Source organism: Ursus maritimus, unplaced genomic scaffold (assembly GCF_017311325.1).
Source record: "Ursus maritimus isolate PB19 unplaced genomic scaffold, ASM1731132v1 scaffold_7, whole genome shotgun sequence".
Taxonomy (NCBI): Eukaryota; Metazoa; Chordata; class Mammalia; order Carnivora; family Ursidae; genus Ursus; species Ursus maritimus.
The window spans coordinates 53,692,893-53,715,449 of record NW_024426885.1 but is presented as its reverse complement, the minus strand read 5'-3'; the positions used below and the strand labels follow the sequence as shown (position 1 = coordinate 53,715,449).

Genomic DNA, 22,557 nt, shown 5'->3' with positions numbered 1-22,557 from the left:
TGAGGAGTGAGGGGGCATATGGGAGGTGCTCCTCCTTGGTGCTTACTGTTACCCATGATTCCAAGTTCTCTGTTGTAGCCGCCTCAAATTCTTATATTGACCCCGTTTCTGGGTTTGTCCCATTTCTAATTCTGACCACTTCCTGGGGGCTATTCCCTGGTTAGGAAGCAGCAGCATAGTGGGGAGAGGTGAAAACCGCTGGGGTCCTCACCCCCGAGGTATGGTGGAGCCACACCCCTCTGGCCCCCATAGCCCCTGCCACTGATGGCAGGTTTTAGTTAAAATCTCTGATTTGCAGAGCCGTTCCCCCCAAAACCCATTTAGGGTATAGACTGTGTCTAGTCCACAGGGGTCCTCCCCAGCCCACCTATCAATGGAGGCTGGGGAGGGCACAAGGCCTGAGGAGAGCAGCTTGGGGAAGGAGGTCCTTCCACCCTGAAGAGAATGGAGCAGCCCAGCCTGGCCCTTGATTGCTCTCCTTGACCTTGGGAGGGTTGTTGATTAGCCCTCCCCTGCCAGCTGGCTCCTGTGTCGCCACCTAGGGTGCACATGTGGGCCAGCAGGGGGAGGGGGGCTAACACTGCCTCCTGCCCACCCAGCATCAAGCCACCAGGCCACGGGGCCCCTCTCTGCCTCCCCTCCTCTCTGCTTGCTTCCTGTGGAGGCGCGCAGTTCCAGTCAGAGAGAACTGTGCCCTGACCCCAGCGCCACCCCCAGCTCACTGCGGGACCCCGAGCTCAGTTCCTCCATCTTTATATAAAATGTGAGGGTGAGTTCCCCAAACTTGGCTGTGAATCCAAATCTGCTAGGGAACTGGTAAAAGATAGCTAGTCCTGCGCCTCCTGCCCGGAGGTTTGGGTTCAGAAGATTGAGTGGAAACTGGGAATGGGTGTTCGGGGGCCAGGGCGCTGTGGTGCAGAGACCGGGCACCCAAGGATCTGAGCCCATTTTTCCCAGAGTCTGACCCAGGCCCTCAGAGCACCTAGCACCGCGTTTGGGCCATAGCAGATGCCAAATTAAGTCTTGATTACCTGCTAGCATAAAAATTCTTGACCTCACTCTATCATCTGCCAAACTGAATAAGGAGTCTCCCTTTGCCCCTTGATGAGCCCCCAAATCTGTCTTGTCATCACTACGCCGCCTTGTCCCCTTGGTTCTGGAACCCTACTGCCTAAGTTTGACACCTACTCTGACTGTGTGTCCTTATGCAAGTTACTTAACCTCTCTGAGCCTCGGTTTCCCCAAAGGTAAAATGGGGACGCTAACGATAGAATCTTCTTCCCGGGATGGTGGTGAGGGGATGGGATCATCCGCATAAAGCACAGGACCTGGCATTGAGAAAGCCTTGGTCAATGATGGTATTGTGATCATGGCCACCTTCATCTCTGGGGTGTTTGTCGTCTCCCCGCAGGGCACAGAGCTGAATGATGACCGCACCCCCTCCAATGCCACAGTCACCACAACCTTCAACATCCTGGTCATTGACATCAATGACAATGCCCCAGAGTTCAACAGCTCTGAATACAGCGTGGCCATCACCGAGCTCGCACAGGTGGGCTTTGCCCTACCCCTCTTCATCCAGGTGGTGGACAAGGACGAGGTGAGTTCTGGGAACGCGTGGCCTGTCCAGACCCCTGCCCTTCCCGGGCCCTCCAACCCTGGGAAAGATACGAGCTATCTCTAGGCTTCCAAGTACCCATCTGTAACATAGAAACAAACATTGCCGGCCCTCGTCCCCTGCAGAAATCAGCAGTCTCTAATCCTCAGCCTACCCCCCACCCCTGCAAAAACTCTTGGAGCACACGCCTGCAGCGAGTAGTTCTTCAGTTAGTGATTTACTGAGGAATTTGTTTAGAAATATATGCCCCTCCTGTTGGTCTAGTATGTACATTATAAAACTACACCAAAAAATAGATATTTTAAAAGTTGGAGGCTGTTGTATAAATACGACCTTGGAAAAAAGTCTTAGTTCTGCTTTTGGTGTAGTAATGACTCCTTTTCCATGTGAGTAGCGTAAGTGCTTTCAAGGGGATCCCAGGCCACAAGGAGACTTCGGGGGTCCGGGAAGCCTGCAGCCCCCTGCAGGGCCTCCCTGGCTGAGGCCAGTCTTAAGATGAAGGGACATGGGCCGCGAGGGAAGGAGAGCTCCGGAACGACAGGAGGGAGGAGGCTCCGGGATGGGGCCCGAGCCCCACCAGGCCTGGATGGGACAGGCTTCCATGCTGCTGGGGAGACCCTCTCAGCCTGCCTCCCCCCGCCCCTCCCATGCCCCTGCCGGTCTCAGCCACAGTCCTGTCAGCAGCCACAGTCCTTAATAGCACTTCTATTTATTACCACCGCTGCTGCCGGTCCACTCTGCTCAGGAATTCCATTCGGTTTTCCAGCCTGAGGGGCTTCTCTGCAATTACTCCTCACAGTGCGGGACTCCCTCACTGGCCTTGCTCCAGGCCTGGCTTCCTGCTCGCTCCCCCTGCCCCTCTCTACTGGGGCTGCTCAGCAAGCCACCAGCACACCTGGCCAGCAGTCCTGCCATGACCCAACCCGTCTGCCTGCCCTCAGCTTCTCCTAACTGCGCACCGTCCACGTCCGCCCCAGCCAGCCCCTGCCCCCACCAAGGATGCAGGTCCGTGGGGGCAGGTCAGCCCCACAGTGTGTGCGCGTGCGTGAGCCACGGGCCCCCACCCCTGCTAAGTCATCTCGTACCTATCTGTCTGAGATAAGGGAAGTATGTACTGAGCACCTACTGTTTACAAGGAGCTATTTTCGGTCCCTTGGGGGAGTGTAGCCCATGGGACCAAGTGTGACTACACAAGTGTAGTGGATACTTTTTAAACGTGTGCAAAAATGTGGAAAGTTTAAAAGGTGGAGATAAACAGGTATAAAAACAAGTTCCAAGATTTTCTCATACCCCAGTGGGGCAGCTCTGATCCCCCGGGAGCGCAGCGCCCCCTTTAGACACTGCTGTGTGAGTGAGGGCCTGGGGAGAAAGGGCCATCTCTGGTTTCAGGCCATGATGAATGTCCAAGAGAACAGAGACGCTGGTCCCCGCATGCGGGCCAGTGACGACGGGCAGCAAGGGCTCCAGAGCTCGGCTGAGGAAGGGGGAAGAAGGGGCCAGAGGACAACAAAAGCTCTATGCTGAAAGGGAGACCAGGGCTGAGCGTTGGGGCACAAATCAGATGGTGAAAGGCAGCCAGGAGGGCTGGCAGGTTGGGCAGTGGCGCACAGAGGCCCGGAGGGCGGAACCCGTGAGGAGGAGGGAGCAGGCCGTACCGTGTGAGGGAAGCAGGGTTTACATAGTGGGCTTGTGGGAGGGTGGGCTGGGACACAGGCCGTGAGGGCCTTGAACGCCAAACCAAGGACTCGGGGCTCGATTTTGGAGGCAACCCAGAGGGGAGGCAGCTTGTGTAGTGGTTCATGGCCCAAGCTCTGGAATCAGCTGGGGCCTGTGTTCAAATCCGGCCTTGCCATTCACTAGCTCCGCGACCTTCGGTGAGTCGTTGACCCTTTCTAAGCGTCACTTTGCTCCTCTGTGTGAAAATGTATCTGTTTCTATTGCAGTCACAAATTAACCCTGAAACAGAGGTTTATTTCTTGCTCAGAGATTTATTACTACTCGTTGGCACAGGTGGGTAGGGAGACCCCACTCTGTAGTCACTCAGGTGCGTGCTCTGCGGTCACATCAGTCACTGCAGGAGGGAGGGGACAGCTACGGGGGCAAGCACCAGCTCTATGCTTCATCCTGAGACTGCTGCCCAGAACTAGGGACATGGCCCCACCTCACTGCCAGAAGGCTGTGGAATATGGGGAAGCAGCTACCTATTTGGGTCTGCCACAGGGAATGCCAACACGGGATAGAGAAGGAGACCAGACCTCTAGTCTGTAGGACTTAGCACAGTACCTGGCACACACCCAGATGTTAACCAGATGGGTCCAGGGAGCATCCCCACCAGCAGGGCCAGAACCCCCAGGGCCTTCTCACCACCACTGGTTGGGGGGTTTCAGGGTCACTCTGACTCCTTGGGGTTAAACTCAGTCCTAATTTGCTGGAAGGCCTGTTGGAAGTGTCTGCGGGGAGGCTGAGGGCTATCTGGGTCCAGCCTGCCTCTAGTGGCCACTCCCCGCCCAGACACAGGCATCCACGCCGTGGACGGGGTGCCCAACGCCACCGGAGACCATTTCACTGCTTGCCCCAGGGAGTTGGCCAGTGTCTCTGACAGTAAAGGGTTGGCCTCCTCCCTGCAGGGCCCCACTTCTCCAGGGCACAGTGAGGTACAGAGAGAGAACTACTGATAAAGAAAGACAGCCCGGAAGCCCAGACTCCCCACCCTAAGGTCCTCTGGGTCACAACCCAGCCTCCCAGTAGAGCTGCACCCAAACATCCCAGACGTGGTCTTGGGCCGAGTCCTAAATAAGAGGGAGGAATCAATTGCTTTCTAAATTGCCCTGGGTTTTTTGTTTGTTTGTTTTTGTTTTTTTGTTTTTGGAATTTTTTTTTTTTTTTTTTTTTTTTATGTGTCCCATCTCTTCTCTACTCTCCAAAATTTTGGAGGGATCCGGATCTGGAGGGGGTAAATGCCACCAAGGCCCAGGCTTGGGTGCCAAGGGTCAGGCCCCAGGTTCCCAGCGTGGAGTAGTTCAGCCACGTTGCCAACGTCCGGAATCTGGGAAAAACCAGGGAACCTCAAAGAGCAATCAGACATCTTTTGTAAAAGGACATTTTAAAAATCTGTCATTTCTTCCGGTTCTCTTTCTGAGGGGAGGATACATCTGTTGGGATTTGTGTCTGGGGTGAAGGTGGCTGGATTTGCTGGGCGTGTTGCAAAAATGTGTTCATCAAGCAGAGTTGAAGGAGGGAAAGGAGCCTGAGAGAGGTGAAGTCACTTTGTCGTAGAGTCAGAGAGCATGTGGTTTTGCAGGTATTAGCGTGATGACCTCAGTCATACCATCTCCCTGATTCAGCTGAAGGGTTCACGGGCAGGGGCAGGGCTGCCTTTGCCGCCGGTGTAACCCGGAGCCTCACACTCTGCCTGGCACCTAGGAGGCACTGCAGAAATGCGTGCTGGTTGAATTAAAGCACGATTGAATGATAAAAGTAGCCATGAGGTGGCTCAGGGCTTTGTCCAAACTTGATCGTCAATCCGTGCCCCTGGGCGAAAGCTCAGTTCCCCTGCGATTGTGTAAGACAGTGACTTCAGAAGTCCACAGTGGGGCAGCAGAGGGTGCTGATGGAAAACAAAGGGAAAGAGGAAGCAGTTTAACTTCCCGGGTAGCACTTTGTGGCAGTTACTCCCAAGAAGGATGTTAACCTCCTTCACAAAGACTAGGCAATGCTGGCATCCCCACCAGACGGAAGATTCTGCCCAGTTTCTTGCTGAATCTCGCCTCTGCAGGAAAATGCAAGACAACAATGGTACTTGAAAGAAGCCCTTTCTGTCTCCCAAGGACTCCATCCTCATTGTCAAGTCCCACTGAGTAATTTCTTCTCCTTTGCCCAGCTACAGAAAACTCACAGAAGCCCCAGAAGGAAGGGATAGGATGGGCTGAAACCACCAACAACCCATTTGCTCTGCATGACAGTTGAGATGCAAATAGATGGTTGTAATGCAAATCACAACAACAACAACAAAATCTCAGGGCAAAGGCCCCAGGAGTCAGCCTTGGTGTGGAACTCCTCTCGGAGTTTCGAATTGAAGGCTGCGGCAGCCTCATTCCCCTGCTCCCGGCTGCTGGGCGTTCTCCTGTCTCTTCCTCGGTGTTCTGGAAAGCCACAAGAAATAAGCAGCACACTCACCCACTTGGACTCCTACCGGATCCTCTCCCACGCCCTTGGCCGCAGCACGTTCTTTGTGTCTTCTCCAGTCCGGTCAGCTCTTCCTCGCCCGACCAAGCCTGCAGCCCTCCGCACACCCAGTCCTGCCCAGAGCTGAGCTGGCCTGTCCTGTTTTCCCACCTGCGTGGGGTGACGTTCTTAGGATGGCTGCAAGTTTCTGTTCAGTTGTCCTAAAATCCACTCTTCTCCTTCGAGTAGATTCTCTGTGCTCGTCATCCCACCTCTGCTGCGGATCATCCATGCCCCTGCCCGCTGCTTTACAAATTCCAGCAAAGGGCTTTGGTTTTAAATACCGTTTGGCATGGTGCGTGACCCCGCCCAGCGGACTCGGAGAGCTGACATTTGGCAGTACCCCTCACCCGCCCTGCACCTTTCTTCTCAGGAGCTGGGGGCCTTTCATCCACTTCATTTCAGTCTCATTTCTGACGCACAGCTTCTCAGAACATGTTTCCTGCTGTCCTTGATTTTTGCAGGGGAGTGGGGCGCCAGTATCCCCCCTGGAGAGGCCTCTACTGCCTGGTTCTGGCTCTTTCTGGGAACTGGAATCATTTGAGAATGGGCTTCAGACATCGTCAATGTGCTGGCCCCCCCGGGCCTTTCTGAGGGCCTCTGTGGAAATCCACACAGCTGGGGGATGATGTATGCATTCACTCAACAATCATTCTTGCAAGCCTACTATGTGCCCTCCACTGAGGAATTAGTGCTGAAGATGTGGTCCCTGCCCTCGAGAGTTCTGTTTCATCCCAGCAGGGAAGCTAGAGGGCTGGGCCCCAACACCACTGTAGGTAGAAATAAATGAGTGTCAAGAGGTCAATCAACAGGGTGAGTGATGGGGTGCCATGGGGGACGATTTTTGACTCAGCGGTTCCAGATGGCCTTCCAAAACAGGTGCCCTTAGAGCTGAGGTTAAGAGGTGTAAAAGAGGCAGCCGCACCGATCTGCAGAGAGAGAACATTCTGGCAGCAGATGCTCCCCCGCAAGGCCAGAAGTCCCCCGAAAAGGCTGGGCATTTTCAAGGAGCAGTAAAGAGATGGGTCGGAGGTGGGGGGAGCTGGAGAGAGCTGTAGGGAGCGAGGTGGCAGTGTCAGCGGGAGCCAGGCCGGGCTGTTTTCTGTTACCACGAGCCCAGTGGGGAGCTGGCGGGTGACATGCTCTGAGTCGCCTTTCTTAAGGAGCCCTCTGATTGCTGTGTTGAAAATGGGCTGCCAGGAGGCAAGGCTGGAAGCAGGCAATGTAGCAAAGCCGCATGGGAGCCCCCCTCCCCTCAGCCACCTGCTCCACCCAGCAAGTGTCTCCAGCATCAGACTGGAGGCTCTCCTACAGTTTCGCCATTTTCCTCTCAGGGCGGCAAGAAGCCAGAGAACCCCAGGCCCCTTATTAGGATACCCAGAAAGTCCAATGGAGACCGCCTTCAGAACTCTGCCCAGGAGGAGGGGAGTGGCCACTTTTGGTCTTTGTCAGAATCGGCCCAGGGTTCTGAACCCTTCTGCTACCAGCCCGACCCCAACTGTGTAGGGGAGGTGGTAGAGAAAACCCCAAAGCCAAGTCCCACCCCCATCCTGCTCCTGACCCACAGAGCGATTCCCAGCAAGCCACGTCCCCACTCTGTGCCTCAGTGTCCACCTGTGGAAGCCCGTGGGTTGGGCCGGTCTGTCTCAGTGAAGACTTTGCCAACCTTTTGGTCCAAGAGGACCTGTGTGGGAAGGGGAGGGTGCCACCTGAGCTTCCTCCTTCTTTCCTGCCCCCAGCGTGGGCCCCTCCTCCCTTCCCGACCCTGCTCTGACCACCTCTGCTCCCCACTTTGGGCAGAGGGACCTGGCACCGCTGAGGGCCCCGTCCCCCCACCGTCCTCTCCCAGCCTGCCCGCGTGCTTGCTTATTTGCCGTTACTGGAGCTTCCTTTCACCGGTTAGGGAGAGAGAAGCAGCTGGCATGGTGGAACATGAGCGCTTTGAAGCCAGACTGCCAGGGTTCGAGTCCTGCTGTGCTGCTTTTGATCTGGTCACCTTAGGGGACTTGATTTATCCGCTCTGATTCAGTTTTCCTATCTGCAAAATGAAGACAGAGATAGGACCTATCTCGCAAAGCTGTTACAAGGATTCAATGAGTTAATATGTGTGTTTGAAACCGTGCCTGCCCCGTAAAAAGCACTCTTTAAATTTTAACCGGTTTTATTATCTCAACCCTGAGAGAGAGAGGTGTATTACTGTGTTTCTTCAGAGAGGAGGCAGTCTTCAGAGAGGTTAAGGGGCTTCCCCAAGGTCACACAGCCCGTGGGTCACAGAGCTTGGCCTTGAACTCTCAATCCCGTGCTCCTGGCTTGCACTGGGGAGCTCCACATTTGCAGCTGTGGCTCCCCATTCTCAAAGGTTTGATCCCACCCAAGCAGGGTGGGTCTCCCACCTCCAGCATGGCTGTGGGCAGGGCGAGGGGGGAGGTAAGGCAAGGTGAACGGGGACACATCTGGCAGGAGCTAATTCCTATTTCAGGCAGGAGATGACACGATTCATTTGTTTGAGGGGCATAGGAAAAAAAAAGCAACAGAATTACCCACCTCCCCAAGGAGAAAACATCACCAAATAAATAAATAAAAGAAAGCAAATGACAGGGAGAAAAAGCCATATTCCAGAATACTGGGTTTACTTATAGGGATTGGGGGGAGGGGCAGCGAGAAGGGGAGGTTGTTCTCATTCTCCTGCTAATCTGGGCCTTGTTTTTATCCGTCACCCTCATTCTCCATTCCACATGTGTTCCAGGCCTGTCAGGGAGCCCAGCCCGCAACCTTGTATTTATTTAAATTTATTTTCCTGTTTGTTCTTATTCCTCAGCCTGTCCAGCCTGTGGTTTCTCTGGCCTCTCTCCCCAGGCAGCCCTGCATGGTTGTGGCTGTGGGCCCCAGGGGCCTCGGCCAGGCTTCCTTTCAGTCCCAGAAGTGAGGGCCCACTGCTTCCCCAAGGCATCCATGACTCTGGATGGAGGAAAATCTGCATCTTTGTTTTCACTAACCTGTAACTGACCGTTAGTACTCCATTTCTGAAAATAGAAACAAACATTGGTAGTACCTGGGGCTTTGACCCCAAGAGAAACCTTAGACATTTTCATATCCCATTTCAAGTGTCTTGGGATCTCAACATACCATTTACAGTTATCACTACTTTGAAATTACAGCATACGTTAACTCTCCTGCCAAATGTTATTGTTTAATGCATCAGGAAGCACCTAATTCTTTAACACCCTTTTAACATACCTGGTAACTCTGTTTCAACATAGTGAGTTGACTCTGTGGTCCTGTGTATTTTATTTTTTTGCAATGAAAAATGTTATTCTAGGAAAGGGTGCTCCATGGGCTTCACCAGACTGTCAGAGGGGTCCTTGGTGCCAAAAAAAAAAAAAAAAAAAAAAAGATGAAAAACCCTCCTTAATCCCTATGCTCGTGAATTACCACCCTTTAGCCCAGCTCCCTCCTTGGGCTTTTGCTGTAAGGCTGATAGTGTGCTGGTTGGTGGAGTCCGCATCCTGAGCCTTACATCTTTTGGAGCGTGGGGTAGGGGTGCGGGGACAGGGAGGCTCCATGGCACACATTCAACGGAGGGTCCATTCTCTAGCTCTGGATTCTCCAAGCCGCTGTTCAACTGGGCCCCCCATATCCATCCACTAGCAGCCGCTGTACAGTAGAGACACAGGACTATATGCCCCTACCACCCCAGGGAGTGATCCCCGTTGCCCTAAACTCTCCCTGCCTGCTGATGGGACCCAGAACATCGATCTCCATTTCCCTATTTTCCAAAGCAGTTTGCACCAGAAACCAAACACTGGAAGTAGTGACGAGATGGGGAAGAGAGGGAGGGGCAGGCTGCCAGCATCCGTGGCAGCAGACGTGAGTTTTTGCACTTTCTGTGGGTGTGTGATTATCCAGTTATCCAGACTCTTGTTTCCCCTCTATTAGGGATATAAGTGCGATCTGGCTGGAAATCACCCACCTCCCATTGAATCCCCTGGGGGGTATAAAGGAAGTACATAGACTGCCTCCAACATCTGTCCCTCACCCAGCTTGTGATGTCATCAGTGACGCAAAGCCTAGAGAAAGTAGGGAGTGAGGGCTCTGGTCCAGGGAGCAACCAAGTTGAGGCACATCCAGAAGTGGAGGTCAGCACTTGCCTTCCCGCAGTCCCCATTCCCCAGGCCAAGGTGCCCATCTTGGCTGCTCCTGTTTCTAAAAGGTTCTCTGGTGATCTGGCTGCACAGCCAGGTAAGTGTCCGCCCAGAGCCATGTCCGCACAGCTGGTACCTGGAATCCACGGTGCTGCGGTGAGCATCGCTCTGCGGCTTTGTTGGCCTGGCAGTGGGCAGAGGTCTGTTGGCAGGACCTCTGTTGTGTCACGTCTTCAGCCCACATTTCCAGGGTTCTTCCCTAAGGTTTAGGTTCTCCAGGAGACTATCTGTGGACTTCAAAGCAAAGCCATTCTGGAAGGGAAGCCAGAGGGAGCAGGGCAGCCCCATCTGCTCTTTTTCCTATTAATTTCTCCCCAGTTGCCTTCACTGAGGCTCTTATTATGACGATGGTGATTATTAGGATTTTTCTGTGCATGGCTGCATCCCGTGGTGTGATTCCTCCCAGCATGCTAAGCTCAGCCTCCCTAAGGGACCAGAGGGTGTCCTCGGTGTGATTCTGACACCTCCTAATTTAGTCTCATCCGTAAATCTAATTAGCGTGCTATTTACACCAGGCCCAGTAGCCCTGGCAGGGGTGTAAAGCAGGCAGCCCCATTCCTCAGCCTCTCCCCTCCCCAGTGCCTGCTCCCCTGCTGGGCCAAGTCCCCTCCCGCAGCTAGAGGTGGACTTTCATCTTGGGTGTGGGGGGTTGTACCCCTTCACCCCCCTCCCTGGCAGCTGACCCTTCCCCCACCCCACCCCCACTTAGGATGGAAAGTAGTGGAAGTCATTTTGTTCTTAGGAGTCACGCTTTGCAAGGCAGAGCCTGGTCTTCCTGAACACCCCCGCGGGGATCAGAAGCAGAACTAACGCACTTCATCCTCCATCCTCTTCCTCTCCAGGACCTCCTGACGGCTTCATGCCCACTACGGTGCCCCTTCTACCATGGGCACCAGTGAGCCCAGTCTCACCCTAGAACGTGATTTCTTCCTTCCACCCTCTCCCACCTGCCCCATTTGTCACCCCCATCACACCCCTGACAGCCGTAGACAGTGTGTCTTGTTTATCCCCATCTCAGAAGAGTAGGGGCAAGCACAGCCCAGCTGGGAGTGGTCCCTGCATGCCTAACCCCATCCCTGTGCACACGGTGGTAAAACTTCCTAATTAACAAGTATTAGGGACGGCAGAGCCCCGCTGGCAGCGATGGTGAGGATGGGCCACCAAGGGCGGCACGGAGCCTCCTCCCCAGAGCCAGCACCCAGCGCTGCTCGCCTGAGCTGCTGCAGACTCTGTCCCCTGCAAAGGGGGAATGGTGCAGGGGTGGGTGCGGCGGGGGCAGGACGCATTTCATGGCAAGGCAACGTTTCATGACCGTGTTGTCACTCTACCCAGGAAGGCACAGGGCAGACACTCCCTCTTCTCTCTCCAAACCTTCGTTTCCCCATCTGTTACCCATCTGATTTGAAAAGGAATTGAGAGTGAGACTAAATTATCAAAATCAAGGTTGTCATATGTTTATATCCTAGGTTAAAAGGTGCAGGTTTTCCTCTTCTTGGTCCTTGACACATGCCCTGAGTCCAGGGTCAACGGGCAGATGATATCTCTGCTGCTCTCACGTGGGCAAAACTAGCCTAGAGGAAACCTTCTTCTGAGGTCAGAGCAGTGCCATAGCTACACCAGCCAGCAGAGCGCAGAGTAGCGGGCACCCGCGGGCCTGGGGCAGGCGAGCGTAAGAGATGTCCTGCTGGGACTCTTGCATGGAACGGGGTGGGAATCAATTCATTAGTTTATATAGTTGACAAATACTTGTTGAGCACCTGCTGCATGCCAGATGCTCTTCGAGGTACTGTTCACAAGTGAACGCAGCAGCCAAGGTCCCGCCCTCACGCAGCATCCGTTCCAGCAGTGGAAAATTGAAGAAACCAGTAAATCTATGGCAGACGGCAACCAGAGCCATGGAGGAAAATAAAGCAGGGTAAGGGGCTCAGGGGAGTCCCGGGGAGGCAGAGGGGTCGGAGGAGGCCTCTCTGATGAGGTGACATTTAGGAGAGACCTCAGTGAAGAGGCGTTTGGCCACGTGGACACTTGGAGGAAGAGCATTTCAGGCAGAGGGCACGGCAGGCACACGGCTGTAGGCAGCAGTGGCCTGCGCACGGTGCAGGAGGACTGGGGAGGAGCGGGGAGGCCCGGGGCTGGTGGAGGCAGTCAGATAGGCAGCTGTGCCATCAGGGCTCAGCTTGTGTACCGGAGGGAGGCAGGACACAGGAAGTCCCCTAAGGGTAGTGAGCAGGCAGCGAGGGTCTTGTAGATTGAAGTATTGGAAGGACAGTCCGTGAAAAGAACCCAAGTGTCCATCCACTGCTGAGAGCATCAACAAAACATGGTAGCTCCACAACAGACTATATTACTCAGCCGTGATGGTAATGCGGCCCTGACACCTGCTACCGCATGGATGAACCTAGAAAACCTTATGCTAGGTAAAGAAGCCAAACACAAAGGGCACATAGTGTACGATGCCATCTGTATGCCATCTGTATGAAATGTCCGGAGTAGGCAAATGCGTAGAGACAGAATGCAGACTCGTGGCTGCAGGGGCTGCGGGGAGGGGAATGCGGCGTGATTGTTCCTGGGTACAAGGTTGCCTTTTAGAATGATGGACATGTGGAACAGTATAGAAGTGGCGGTTGCACAACATTGCAGTTATCCTGAAAACCACTGAATTATACTCTTTAAAATGTTACAATGGTGAATCTAATCACAAAATCATTTTAAAGGATGCTCTGGCTGCCCAGGGTAGAGAGACCACCCAGGGCAGAGCCATCACTGGGAGGTAAGGACAGTAAGGGGAGTGCTGTTGGGGAGTGAGACGGGGTCAGCTCCTGGACCCATTTTGAAGGGAGAGTCAAGGATTTGCTGGTGTGTGTGTGTGTGTGTGTGTGTGTGTGTGTGTTCAGGGGTGTGTGTTACAATGACTGCACAAGGTGTTTGGCCCAAGCACTTAGAAACATGGCGTCCTTCCTTCCTGAGATAGTGAAGCAGTATGTTTAGTGAGGGGGAGGGGGAATCTGTAGTTTAGCTTTCAACACATTACATTTGACGTGCTTGTCGGTCATCCTTATGGAGACATGGAGAAGGCAGAGGGGGTGTGCTAAGTGTCCAACAAGCAGCTCTAGGTTGGGGGCCCCTCATTTGTAGCACGTGGCATTCTCTCTGGGGGAAATCCTCCTACCACACCGACCTCAAGCTGCCAGCATGACCGCAGCTGGCTCACCCGGATCCTGGAAACCCAGCCCTTGACTCTCTGGAGCCCACCATGGAGACTGCACTATATTTAGAGCCACAGGTCCAGCTGGGCTCACTGAGGCAAGGGGTGTGGGTGTCGGAAGAGGGGGGCTGGGGCACCCCAGTGTTCACGTGAAGGGAGATGGGGCTGAGCCAGCAAAGGCGACTGAGAAGGAGCGGCCTCCCAGGGAGGAGGAGGACCAAGAGGGAGCACTACAGGAGTGTGGTGGGGGGTTGGCAGGGACAGGCACTGTGCAGGAAGAGGGACAGCGCTCAGGAGAGGGAGGAGGCAGCCAGCCGTAAGGCGCAGCAATATTTGCCAATTAGCATATGGATCTGTGTTTACTTTTCTGCTTTCAGCATAATGACTCTTAATTGCCCTCATTAGGGAATGTCCAAATCCGCTAACGTTGACAGAGCAGGCCAACCAGGCCTTTTTTTCTTTTTTAATCCACTTGACCCTCTGCTCCCCCGCCTTCAAAGCCCTTCCCCCAGCACTGGAAGGCTCACCTCTTAGAGGGATGCGGGACTGCCCCTCCCGCTCAGTGCATCCGTGCAGATGTTCACTCCTCCTCTGGGGACAGGCGGGCTTAAATAAACAGACCGCTATGGGGAAGTGAGAATCAGGTGATCTCAAAGGCATTATAGGAAGTGAAAGCAACCAGTCTCAAAGGCTATGTTCTGTGTGATTATTTGACATCCTTGAAAAGACAAAACTTTAGTGACAGAGAACCCTTCAGTGGTTACCACGGGTTAGGGGCAAAAGAGGAGTTGACCAGAAAAGTAAGCGCAGGGGAGTCTGGGGGACTGGTTGTGTTGGGGTAACATGAATTTATACATGTGTTAAAATTCATAAAACTGAATACTTCAAAATGTCAATTTCACTGCAGGTTAATTATAAAAATTTTAAATTATTGACAACCTCTCCCCCCCCCACGCACCCCCCAAAAAGATGAAGTCAAAGGTAGCAGCATAAATAGCAGCACTGGTGAGCTTTTGGACTCAGCACCATGCTTCTCTCCATTGTCATTTCATTCAGCAAGTATGTCATGCGCACCGCACCCCCTATAAAGCCAGAAAGATAGACTGGAGGGCCTTGAATGACAAGATGAGTTTGGACCTAATTCAGCAGGCAAGCGGGAGCCATCGATGGTTCTTGAGCATGAGTGGTATTCTCAGAGCTGTACTTTAAGTTGATTAATCTGGACACCAGGAGAACGAGGACAGTGACAGAGGATGATGGCAGAAAGGGCAGGAATTGGATGCAGGGTCTGTAGGGTGGGAATGCAGCTAGGGTTTGGAATCCCAGGGTCGGGAATGGCAAAAACCCAGAAGTACAGGCTGGAAGGCGGAAAGAAGATGGGAGCTGCCATCGTCTGCCCTTGCCCACTCCCTCCATTTCTGTCTGTTTTTCTTTGAGTCTGATTATCCTCTCTCGCCCCTCTTCCCAGCCTTCCTCCTGCCTCTGTCTTCTGGCTTTTCCTCACACCCACACATTCACAGATAAACACACGTGTAGCCCATTCATTCGTGCATGTATCCCATTGTCCATTCAACTGTAGTTGTTGTGTGTCCCATGTGAGTGCCTTGCAAGGTGTGGAATGTGTCAAGTAGGAGAGGCTCTCTGCAGGCCTGGATAGCTGTGCCCGGGGTTAGACTTCTGGGACCACAGTGGCTGCCACGCAGGGCTGTCCCCAGGCATGATCACCCATCTGCCTGAAGCCCAGCACCCTGTCCCAGCCCAGCACCCATCCCCTAGGGCATTTGTGATGTTTTCGTTCATGGCAAGGGGATGCAAAGCTGGGCGGACCTCCCTGGCAGAGGGCTAGCAGGGGGAGGGAGGTGAATCACTCCCAGCTCCCCGACACCCAGGTGCCTGGACTCTACACGGTCTTGAGCTCTGCCCTCCGGGCCTCCTGAGGCAAAGGGATCTCTCATTTTGAAAAGCAGCCCAGAGAGGGCAGTTTGCCTGAGGTCACAGAGCGTGCCAGTTCCGGGGCTCCCGGGACCCCCTCCTCAGCCCCCTGCCCCCGCCCGCCAGAGGCCTGGGGAGGGGGACACAGTCAGAAAGGCAGAGGAATGCAAAGTGGCGTGATTAGGGCCGGCAGTGTGCCCTCCCAATTTCCATAAGGCATTTAGATTTCTCCGCCTTGCCACATATTTCTCTCTCTGTGGGAACAGGGAAATCGTTGTAGCATGGTAAACAGACAGAGCCAGGCAGTGGCTGGATGCAAAGCCCAGCTCCCAGCTCCGCACCAACCCCCCTGCTCCTCCTCCTGAGACCCTTTGAGGGCTGGATGCCATCCTTCCCCAACCAGGCCAGCCAGGCTCACCCTCCTGCAGCCATCCTGCCCCTCAGGCCACACGATCCTTCCCAGCCAAGACCCTACAGGAAAGGGAGGGACAGTTCTGGGCTTGGGGCAGACCAGGATGCACACCCTTTTTTTCCTGCATTTTGGATTCTCCTGCACCTCTAAGAGCACTGACACCCTACTTTGGCCCCTTGCCCCAATCCCAGCCAAAACTCCAGTGCAGGGTCTGCTGGTGGAGTGAGGGAGGGAAGGAGTTGACGCCAGGTATGGGGGTGAGGTCCAAGTTGGCAGGTTCTGATCAGGGTAGACCTTAAAGTGAAGACCTTAAAGGCCACCTGTGCGGGGAGGCATGGCAAGTGGCAGGCAGGACCACAAGGAAGCCATTGTTGAGCTTTCCACTTGGGGCATGTGCCTTTCAAACAGGGTCCCTTGCAGGAGAGCGGGAAGGAAGGAGGAAGGGGGTTTGGCTTGGGGGATCCTTGAGATCTGGGGGTAGAGGATGAAACATGTCATCCTGGAATGAAGAGCTCAGAGCCCTGGCCTCATAAATCCTACATGGCCCCCTGTCCTGTGCACATGAATTTCCATGTGGCCTGGGAAGATCCCCGAGATCACCTGGGCCTTCCACATAAATTTTGCCCTTTGACCATGCCCACAAGCACTATTAAGGTGAGCCTCCAGCCTACTGGCCAATCCCCCTAAAGCCATGTCATTTCTCTAAGTAACCCCTGGACTGATTGGTCTGATGCCTAGAGGTCCAGGGCAGCCCAAAGATTTGGATCCCACCAGAAATGGCTATTTACTTGGGGCACAGAAATGAGGCCAGAGTGGTTGGTTCCAACTCTGGGGGTAGGCACAGTTAGGTCTGCTGTATTCGGTGAACATAGGTGGCACCCATGACCCCTCCAAGATGGGACCCTCCCAGAGCAAAGGTCACCGGGGCTGAGCAAGAGCCCCTGGTCAACCATGCGGCCATCTTCACTGGCAGAGGACCAGCTCCTGTGTTTGAGCCGCATGAGGGCTGGAGCCCCCGAAGTGGTGCCGATTTTGGGGAGCACCTATCCGACCCTGGGACTGGTGTGTCAGATGCTCAGAGCCTTATTTTCCATTCCAAGTGCATGATGGTCACCCCTGTGCAGTGGGGACAACTTACCCTGCTGGGCTCTCAGACACGCCTCGTGGCGTTGGACCCCAGCTCTCCTGGTTTGCCTGTGACTGCCTGGGTTTTAGCCCATTTAAGTCCCACATCGCAGGCAAACTGGGACAGCTGGTCACCTAGGGGCAGGCCTGAGAGGTGGCCTGGTTTTTCCTCACACCCACACACTTATACATGTTGAGAAACTGAGGCTCTGAGCCAGGCAAGCCTGGAATGCAGAAGAGAGGTGGTCAGGGGTAGCTGGGCTCTGGACGAGTGAGATTCCCACGTGCACGAGGGCAGTGGGCTGCAAATCAGGAAAGCAGTTTTAAAGCACCTGTCCCTCATTTACCTTAATGCAAGTACCCCATAGCACATTATAATTCACTTCCCAGAAGAGCTGGGGCTGGCTGCAGGGCCAGCGACAAGATCCCTCTGAGGGAGGGAGGGGAGGCGTGCATGTGCAGGTGAGGAGCACCTGCCTGCCTCGTGCCCTCGTCTGTGAGCAAAATAATACACACGTCCGCGCGATGAAATTGACAGCTCTCTAGTATTCTTTCCCCAAAGTGCCAGCTGCCGATCGGATTGAATTAGATTTCACAGGGGTTTTTGCAATACATGGAATTCACCAGCAAATTACTCTTAAAGAGGGAAAATCAATCATTTGGAGCAGAGATAAGCTGAAGGCAAGGCAGCCTTGGATTGATCCCCGTCTGTGCAGGCGTGTGTGGAATTTAGCAGATAACCTGGGGAGAGGAGGAGGGGGAGTCTGGCAGAGAGAGGGGCGGAGGCAGAGGAGAAGGAGGGAGGGGAAACAGGAGGGGTGATGGAAAAGGAGGAAGAAAAGGAGAAATGGAAAAGAGAATGGGGGGAGAAAGAGCAAGGAGAAGAGGGAGAGAAGAGGAGAGCAGGGCAAGAGGAGGGGAGAGGAAAGGAGAGGAGGAAAAGATGAAGAAACACAAAGGAGCGGAAGAGAGGGCAGCAGCCGAGGAGGCCTGGAGCAGTAGTAGGAGTGGAAAGCAATCCAAGAGAGCATAGCAGACATTAAGGGCCCTTAGAGAATCACCCCGGTTTGCAGATCTAGAAACTGAGGCCCAGAGAGAATGAAGGGCTTGCCGACGTCACGCAGTGACAAATGGCCCGTCCAGGGAAAATGGTTCCTGCCCACACTGCTGAAGGGCCCAAACCACAAAGGAGTTTGGGGAGGAGGGTGTGGGTGGGCTGAGAGCCTAAAACCAGGGCAGCGTCCTTCACCCGATGCAGTCCTGAGAAGCAGAGAAACTGAGGCTCTGGGCTGGATAAGCTTGGAATGCAGGAGAGAAAGACAAGGCTGAGCTACCAAGCCTGTGCTATGGCCTTTGCTGGGGCCCTGGGTTGGGACTGTGTGTCCAGGAGCAGGGCGTGGGGTCGAGGGAACGTGAAGAGACAGAGACAGAAGGTGGTCCTACACGCAGGAATTGCAAGGAGGTGCCAGCATCAGTTCCCCGGGACTCTGCAACTTGGAAGGTCCCTGGGGCTTGAGGCATAGTTAGGGGATGGAGACAGTGGCCACCGCACGGCTCCTTCTGGTGGCCCTCTGGCCTCTGCCTTCACGGTGGCAGCCTGGTGTGCTGGGCATGGGACGCTCCCACAGGGCAGCAGCAGGGCCAGAGGACCCCTTAGGGGTAGGGGACAGGTGGGAGAAGCAGTGACATGAAGGGGTGCCGAGAGGCCTGCCCCCTGCCAAGGTCCGCATTGGCATGTCTGATTGGGTTAATTAAGTGAAAGGCTGGACAAAGGGGTGGTAAAGAATCTGTCTCCAGTGGACTTTGATTTTCTGCCACTCCATAGCAGGGATGAGACCAATAGAGCACAGGGGGGAAGGGAGACCTACGGCCCCTGGCCAGCATTTGGGGGGGGGTCCACTCGCCCCTGCACACATCCAAGCCTTTGCCCTTCCCTGGCCACCCTCATTCCTGGCCAAGGTCTAGAAATCAGCCCTTCCCCAGGGCCACCTCCTCCCCTCCCCCCACTCCCTTCTAGAACAAGAATAACAACTCTTGTTTCCCGAACACTCAGTCCTGGGCACTTGACCAGGATCTGGTAGTTCACCTGTGAGAGTGTGGTCAGGGGGCTTTATTCTTTCCATTTTGCAGATTAGGAGATTGAGGCTCAGAGAGGGAAGAGCTTTTGTGCAAAATCACACAGCCGAGAAGGGCAGTTGCCTCCCTCTGGAGTCAGGTCCAACCCCAAGAGGCCGTGCTTTGAGCTACCACTGAAGCTTAGGGCCCCACACCCTGGAGTCACTGGTTACGGGGTCTGAGTCCTAGACACGGTTTCTGTTCTGTGGGGGTGGTGCTGACTCTCTGGGCACATCTGGGCTCTCGAGACCGCAGCCCCATTCCCAGCTTAGCTAAGGGTCGCCCACTAGCCCACAGAGCTCCCTGGCTCTTCTGTCTTGCTTCCCAACACTGCCCACCCTTCCCAACATAAAGACCACCTTGGGCCTTGCTGCCTTTCCCTGGGCCTTCCTCTTCTGTGGAAAGGAATTAAGGTCCCTTGCAGGATATATTGTAGCTCACGGGGTAAGGTGAGGTTGGTACCCCTAGCATTTGGGGTACAAAAAAAAACCCACGAAGCTCCTATCAGAGAGCCTCCTGTCTTAGGTAAGAAAACATAATTCCTATATCACCCACCAAAACAAGACGGGGCAAAGAGACGGTGCTGCTTTTTAATCCTGCAGGTATGCCTTGTTCTCCCCACTTCACAGATGAAGCAGCTGAGACGCCAGGAATGGGAGCGCGTTGCCCAAGGTCATACAGCTAGAAAGTGACAACCTGACCCTCACTCTCCACTGCACATCCCATCACTGGTCCCCAGCCAGCCACTTCCCTGACCTAGAGCAGGGAGATGAGCCTCTCCAAGGGCCGAACTGGCAGGGAGGTGCCTGAGGGGGGTGGGGTGGAGAGCCAAGTGAGAGCTATGAAGGAGGCCTTTGCGGGCCTCAGGTCCAGGGAAGGAGTCTGGGGGCCAGGCCAGACCTTCCTCCCTTTGGAGACCAGGTCGTCTGCGGAGGGACGTGCCAGTGCCTCCAGGTGACAACCAAGGGAAGTCAGGGGCGCCTGGGTGGCTCAGTCGTTAAGTGTCTGCCTTTGGCTCAGGGCGTGATCCTAGGGTCCTGCGATCGAGGCCCACATCGGGCTCCCTGCTCTGCTGGGAGCCAGCTTCTTCCTTTCCCACTCCCCCTGCTTGTGTTCCCTCTCTCGCTGGCTGTCTCTCTCTCAGTCAAATAAATAAAATCTTAAAACAATAAAATAAAACAAGAAGTCAGGGGCAGACCCTGAGAGAGCCCAGGGCAGGGGCCTGCCTGAACCTGCGTCTGCTGGAGGAGGGAAAGGCCTTGTGCCCGGCAGTCCTTAACGAAATGCCGCCCTGGGCCCCCCCAGAGCTGTGAGCATCCGGCGCCCTATAGAGGGCCCAGCACATACCAAGCTCTCAGCAACTAGTTGGGAAAACACGGCTGGGTCACCTCACGGAGCCAGGTGACCCCTGGCCGTGGCAGCTGCAGGGAGACTAGGAAGGGTGTCCTTTCTGGGCAGTGCCTGCTCCAACCGGTCCCAAGGCCACCCCCCACTTCCAGCAGTGGGAGGTGGGGGGCAAGGTTGAGGCGAGCCGAGGGTGGGGGGCAGCCCCTTCTGGCCTCGGCTGATAAGAAGGGCCAGGGAACAGCTCGCTGCCCTCCGCGGGAGGTGGCAAGCCTTCAGTCACCGGGAGCAAAGCATGCTGGCTGCACAGTGGGGAGCGAGGAGTGATCTCCCTCCCATGTCCTTCCCCCTTCCACTAAACAAATAAAGCCGAGCTGTCGCAGCCCCGAAGGCCGCTGCTGGCGCCCCAGCCTGGTGCGGGAAAGGCAGCTCTGCCGCTCAGCTCCGGGGAACCGCGGCTGCCGGCTGCCGGCTATCAGCCTTCTCATCGCCTCTCCCAGCTGGAAGAGAATTTAATCCACCGGCCTCCTCTCCACACGCACTGGGACTCCTTTTGATGTTCCTCTTTATCTCCCTTCCCAACAAAATTGCCCCTCAACAGCTCCGAGAGGGCCTCCTGCCTCTGCCCGCCCCGCTCCCTCCCTTCCAGCCCCAGTGAACCGCCCTCCCTTGGACCAGGCAGTGAGCGAGGGCAGGCTCTCGCCTTCCAACTGCCTGGGTCCCCGACCTTGCAGAGGAGCCTTCCCCTGGGCCTCCTCACTCCTGCCCCTGGGAGAATGGGGGAGGAACCCACCCCTGCCCTCTCAGGCCAGTTCTTTGCTTGCGTTGGAAGCACTGTTGTGCCCTGGGAGGGGCTGGAGGGCTGGGTGGTTGAGAGCCCACACTGCGATGGAGACAGAACAGACCAACTTCAAATCCTTCTCTGGCAGCTGTGACACCTGAATGCGTTGCCCTCCCGGGCCTGGCTTTCCTTCTCCAGGAAAGGGATTCACTGGTGATGTCGGTAAAGATTGTGGTTAAGTCACATGCAGCACACAGTGGGGCTTCATAAACAGAAGCTGTCTGGAGTAAATCAGGGTTTTGCCGCACTTTAGTGAACTGGGTGAACTTCACACACATATCCCATCCGAGGGGCTCACAGTCACAAGCCAAGTCCCAGCAGGACTTGGCCGTCTGGGCAGGTTCTGAAAGGGGCAAGCCGAGCATTTAATGGGACTTAGCCGGAAGTTGCCCTGGGGTCTCAGGACGGCAGGCCTGAGTGAACATCCAGCCCCTGATGGCAAATCTAGAAGGATGGGGACCTCATTCCTTGAGACCCAGAAACCGGGTCTGAGGGGCCAGTGCTCCTGCCCGGCCAGCTACAGGGGCTGAGTCCACACTGAGCTCAGCCCCACATTCCCAGGCACATCTTCTGTCCCTCTCTCTGGTCCTCCATCCGGGCACCAGTGGCAGCTCCAGCCCCCACCCCCGCCCCCCCCACAAGGTGTTTACTGGGCTCTCTCCAGCTGCTCATCCACCACTCCTTGATGGCCAATTCTTCCCTGTTCTCAGACTCACTCCCTGCCTTGCCTTGTCCTGTCCTGGCGGTTCTCAAACATCAGGGAGCATCAGGACACCTGGAGGGCTGGCTGAAGGGTGCTCGCCCCGCCCCTGGTGTTTCTCGGAAGGGTAGATCTGGGCGTGGCCCAAAATATGCATTTCTAACGATGTTTTTTTGGTCAAGCTGAGCTACTGTCCCTTTACCCCACTCGGAGAACCACCGCTCTGCCTTCGTGGTTCTCACCCTTGGACGCACAGTACAATGAATAATGTGGAGAGTGTTACGAGGTCCTGAGGTCCGGTCTCCTCCCACATCTGGGGTGCAGCCGAGGCAGTGGGATATTTTAAAGACCCCCTCCCTGATTGTGCTGGGTGGCCCAATGCAGGACTCCCGCTCTGCCTCTCCCCGGCTCACCCCTCTGGACCCCTGTGGGTGCCGCCGAGCCCCTACCTGCCCCTACTGATGTCTAAGCAACACACTGATGTCTAAGCTGCACACTGCGGTTCCCTAGCGAGCATGGAAAACCTGCAGCTGCCTGGGCCCCACCCCGACAGGTTCTGACACAGGGGCCGTGGGCGTCTTTGTGTCTGATTTTTAGAGCTCTGCTGGTGGCTCCGGTGTGCAGCCTGGGCAGGAGGCTACACCTGCAGGTGTGACTCACACTCACTGCCGAGTTCACCTGCCTGCTTTTCACCTGTATCCATGTGCTCAGAGCTTAGAGTGCCTCCCCGTTGCTCACGAAGACAGTGCCAAAGCCCTCCAGACCGTGCCTGCCATGGGACACCCCCCCCCCCCCCGCCGCCGCCTCCTCTCACAGCAATCTCTCCAGCTCTTCCCCAC

At 55.2% G+C, this 22,557-nt stretch overlaps 1 protein-coding gene across 1 annotated transcript in view; it reads left to right on the top strand.

The window, feature by feature from the left end:
• Positions 1-22,557, top strand: part of LOC103668017 (cadherin-23) — a 264,181-nt gene that overhangs the window by 175,702 nt on the left and 65,922 nt on the right. The window contains exon 10 of the mRNA XM_040624110.1: positions 1,412-1,600. Coding sequence (XP_040480044.1) covers positions 1,412-1,600 — 189 coding nt within the window. The remainder of the gene's footprint in view (positions 1-1,411; positions 1,601-22,557) is intronic.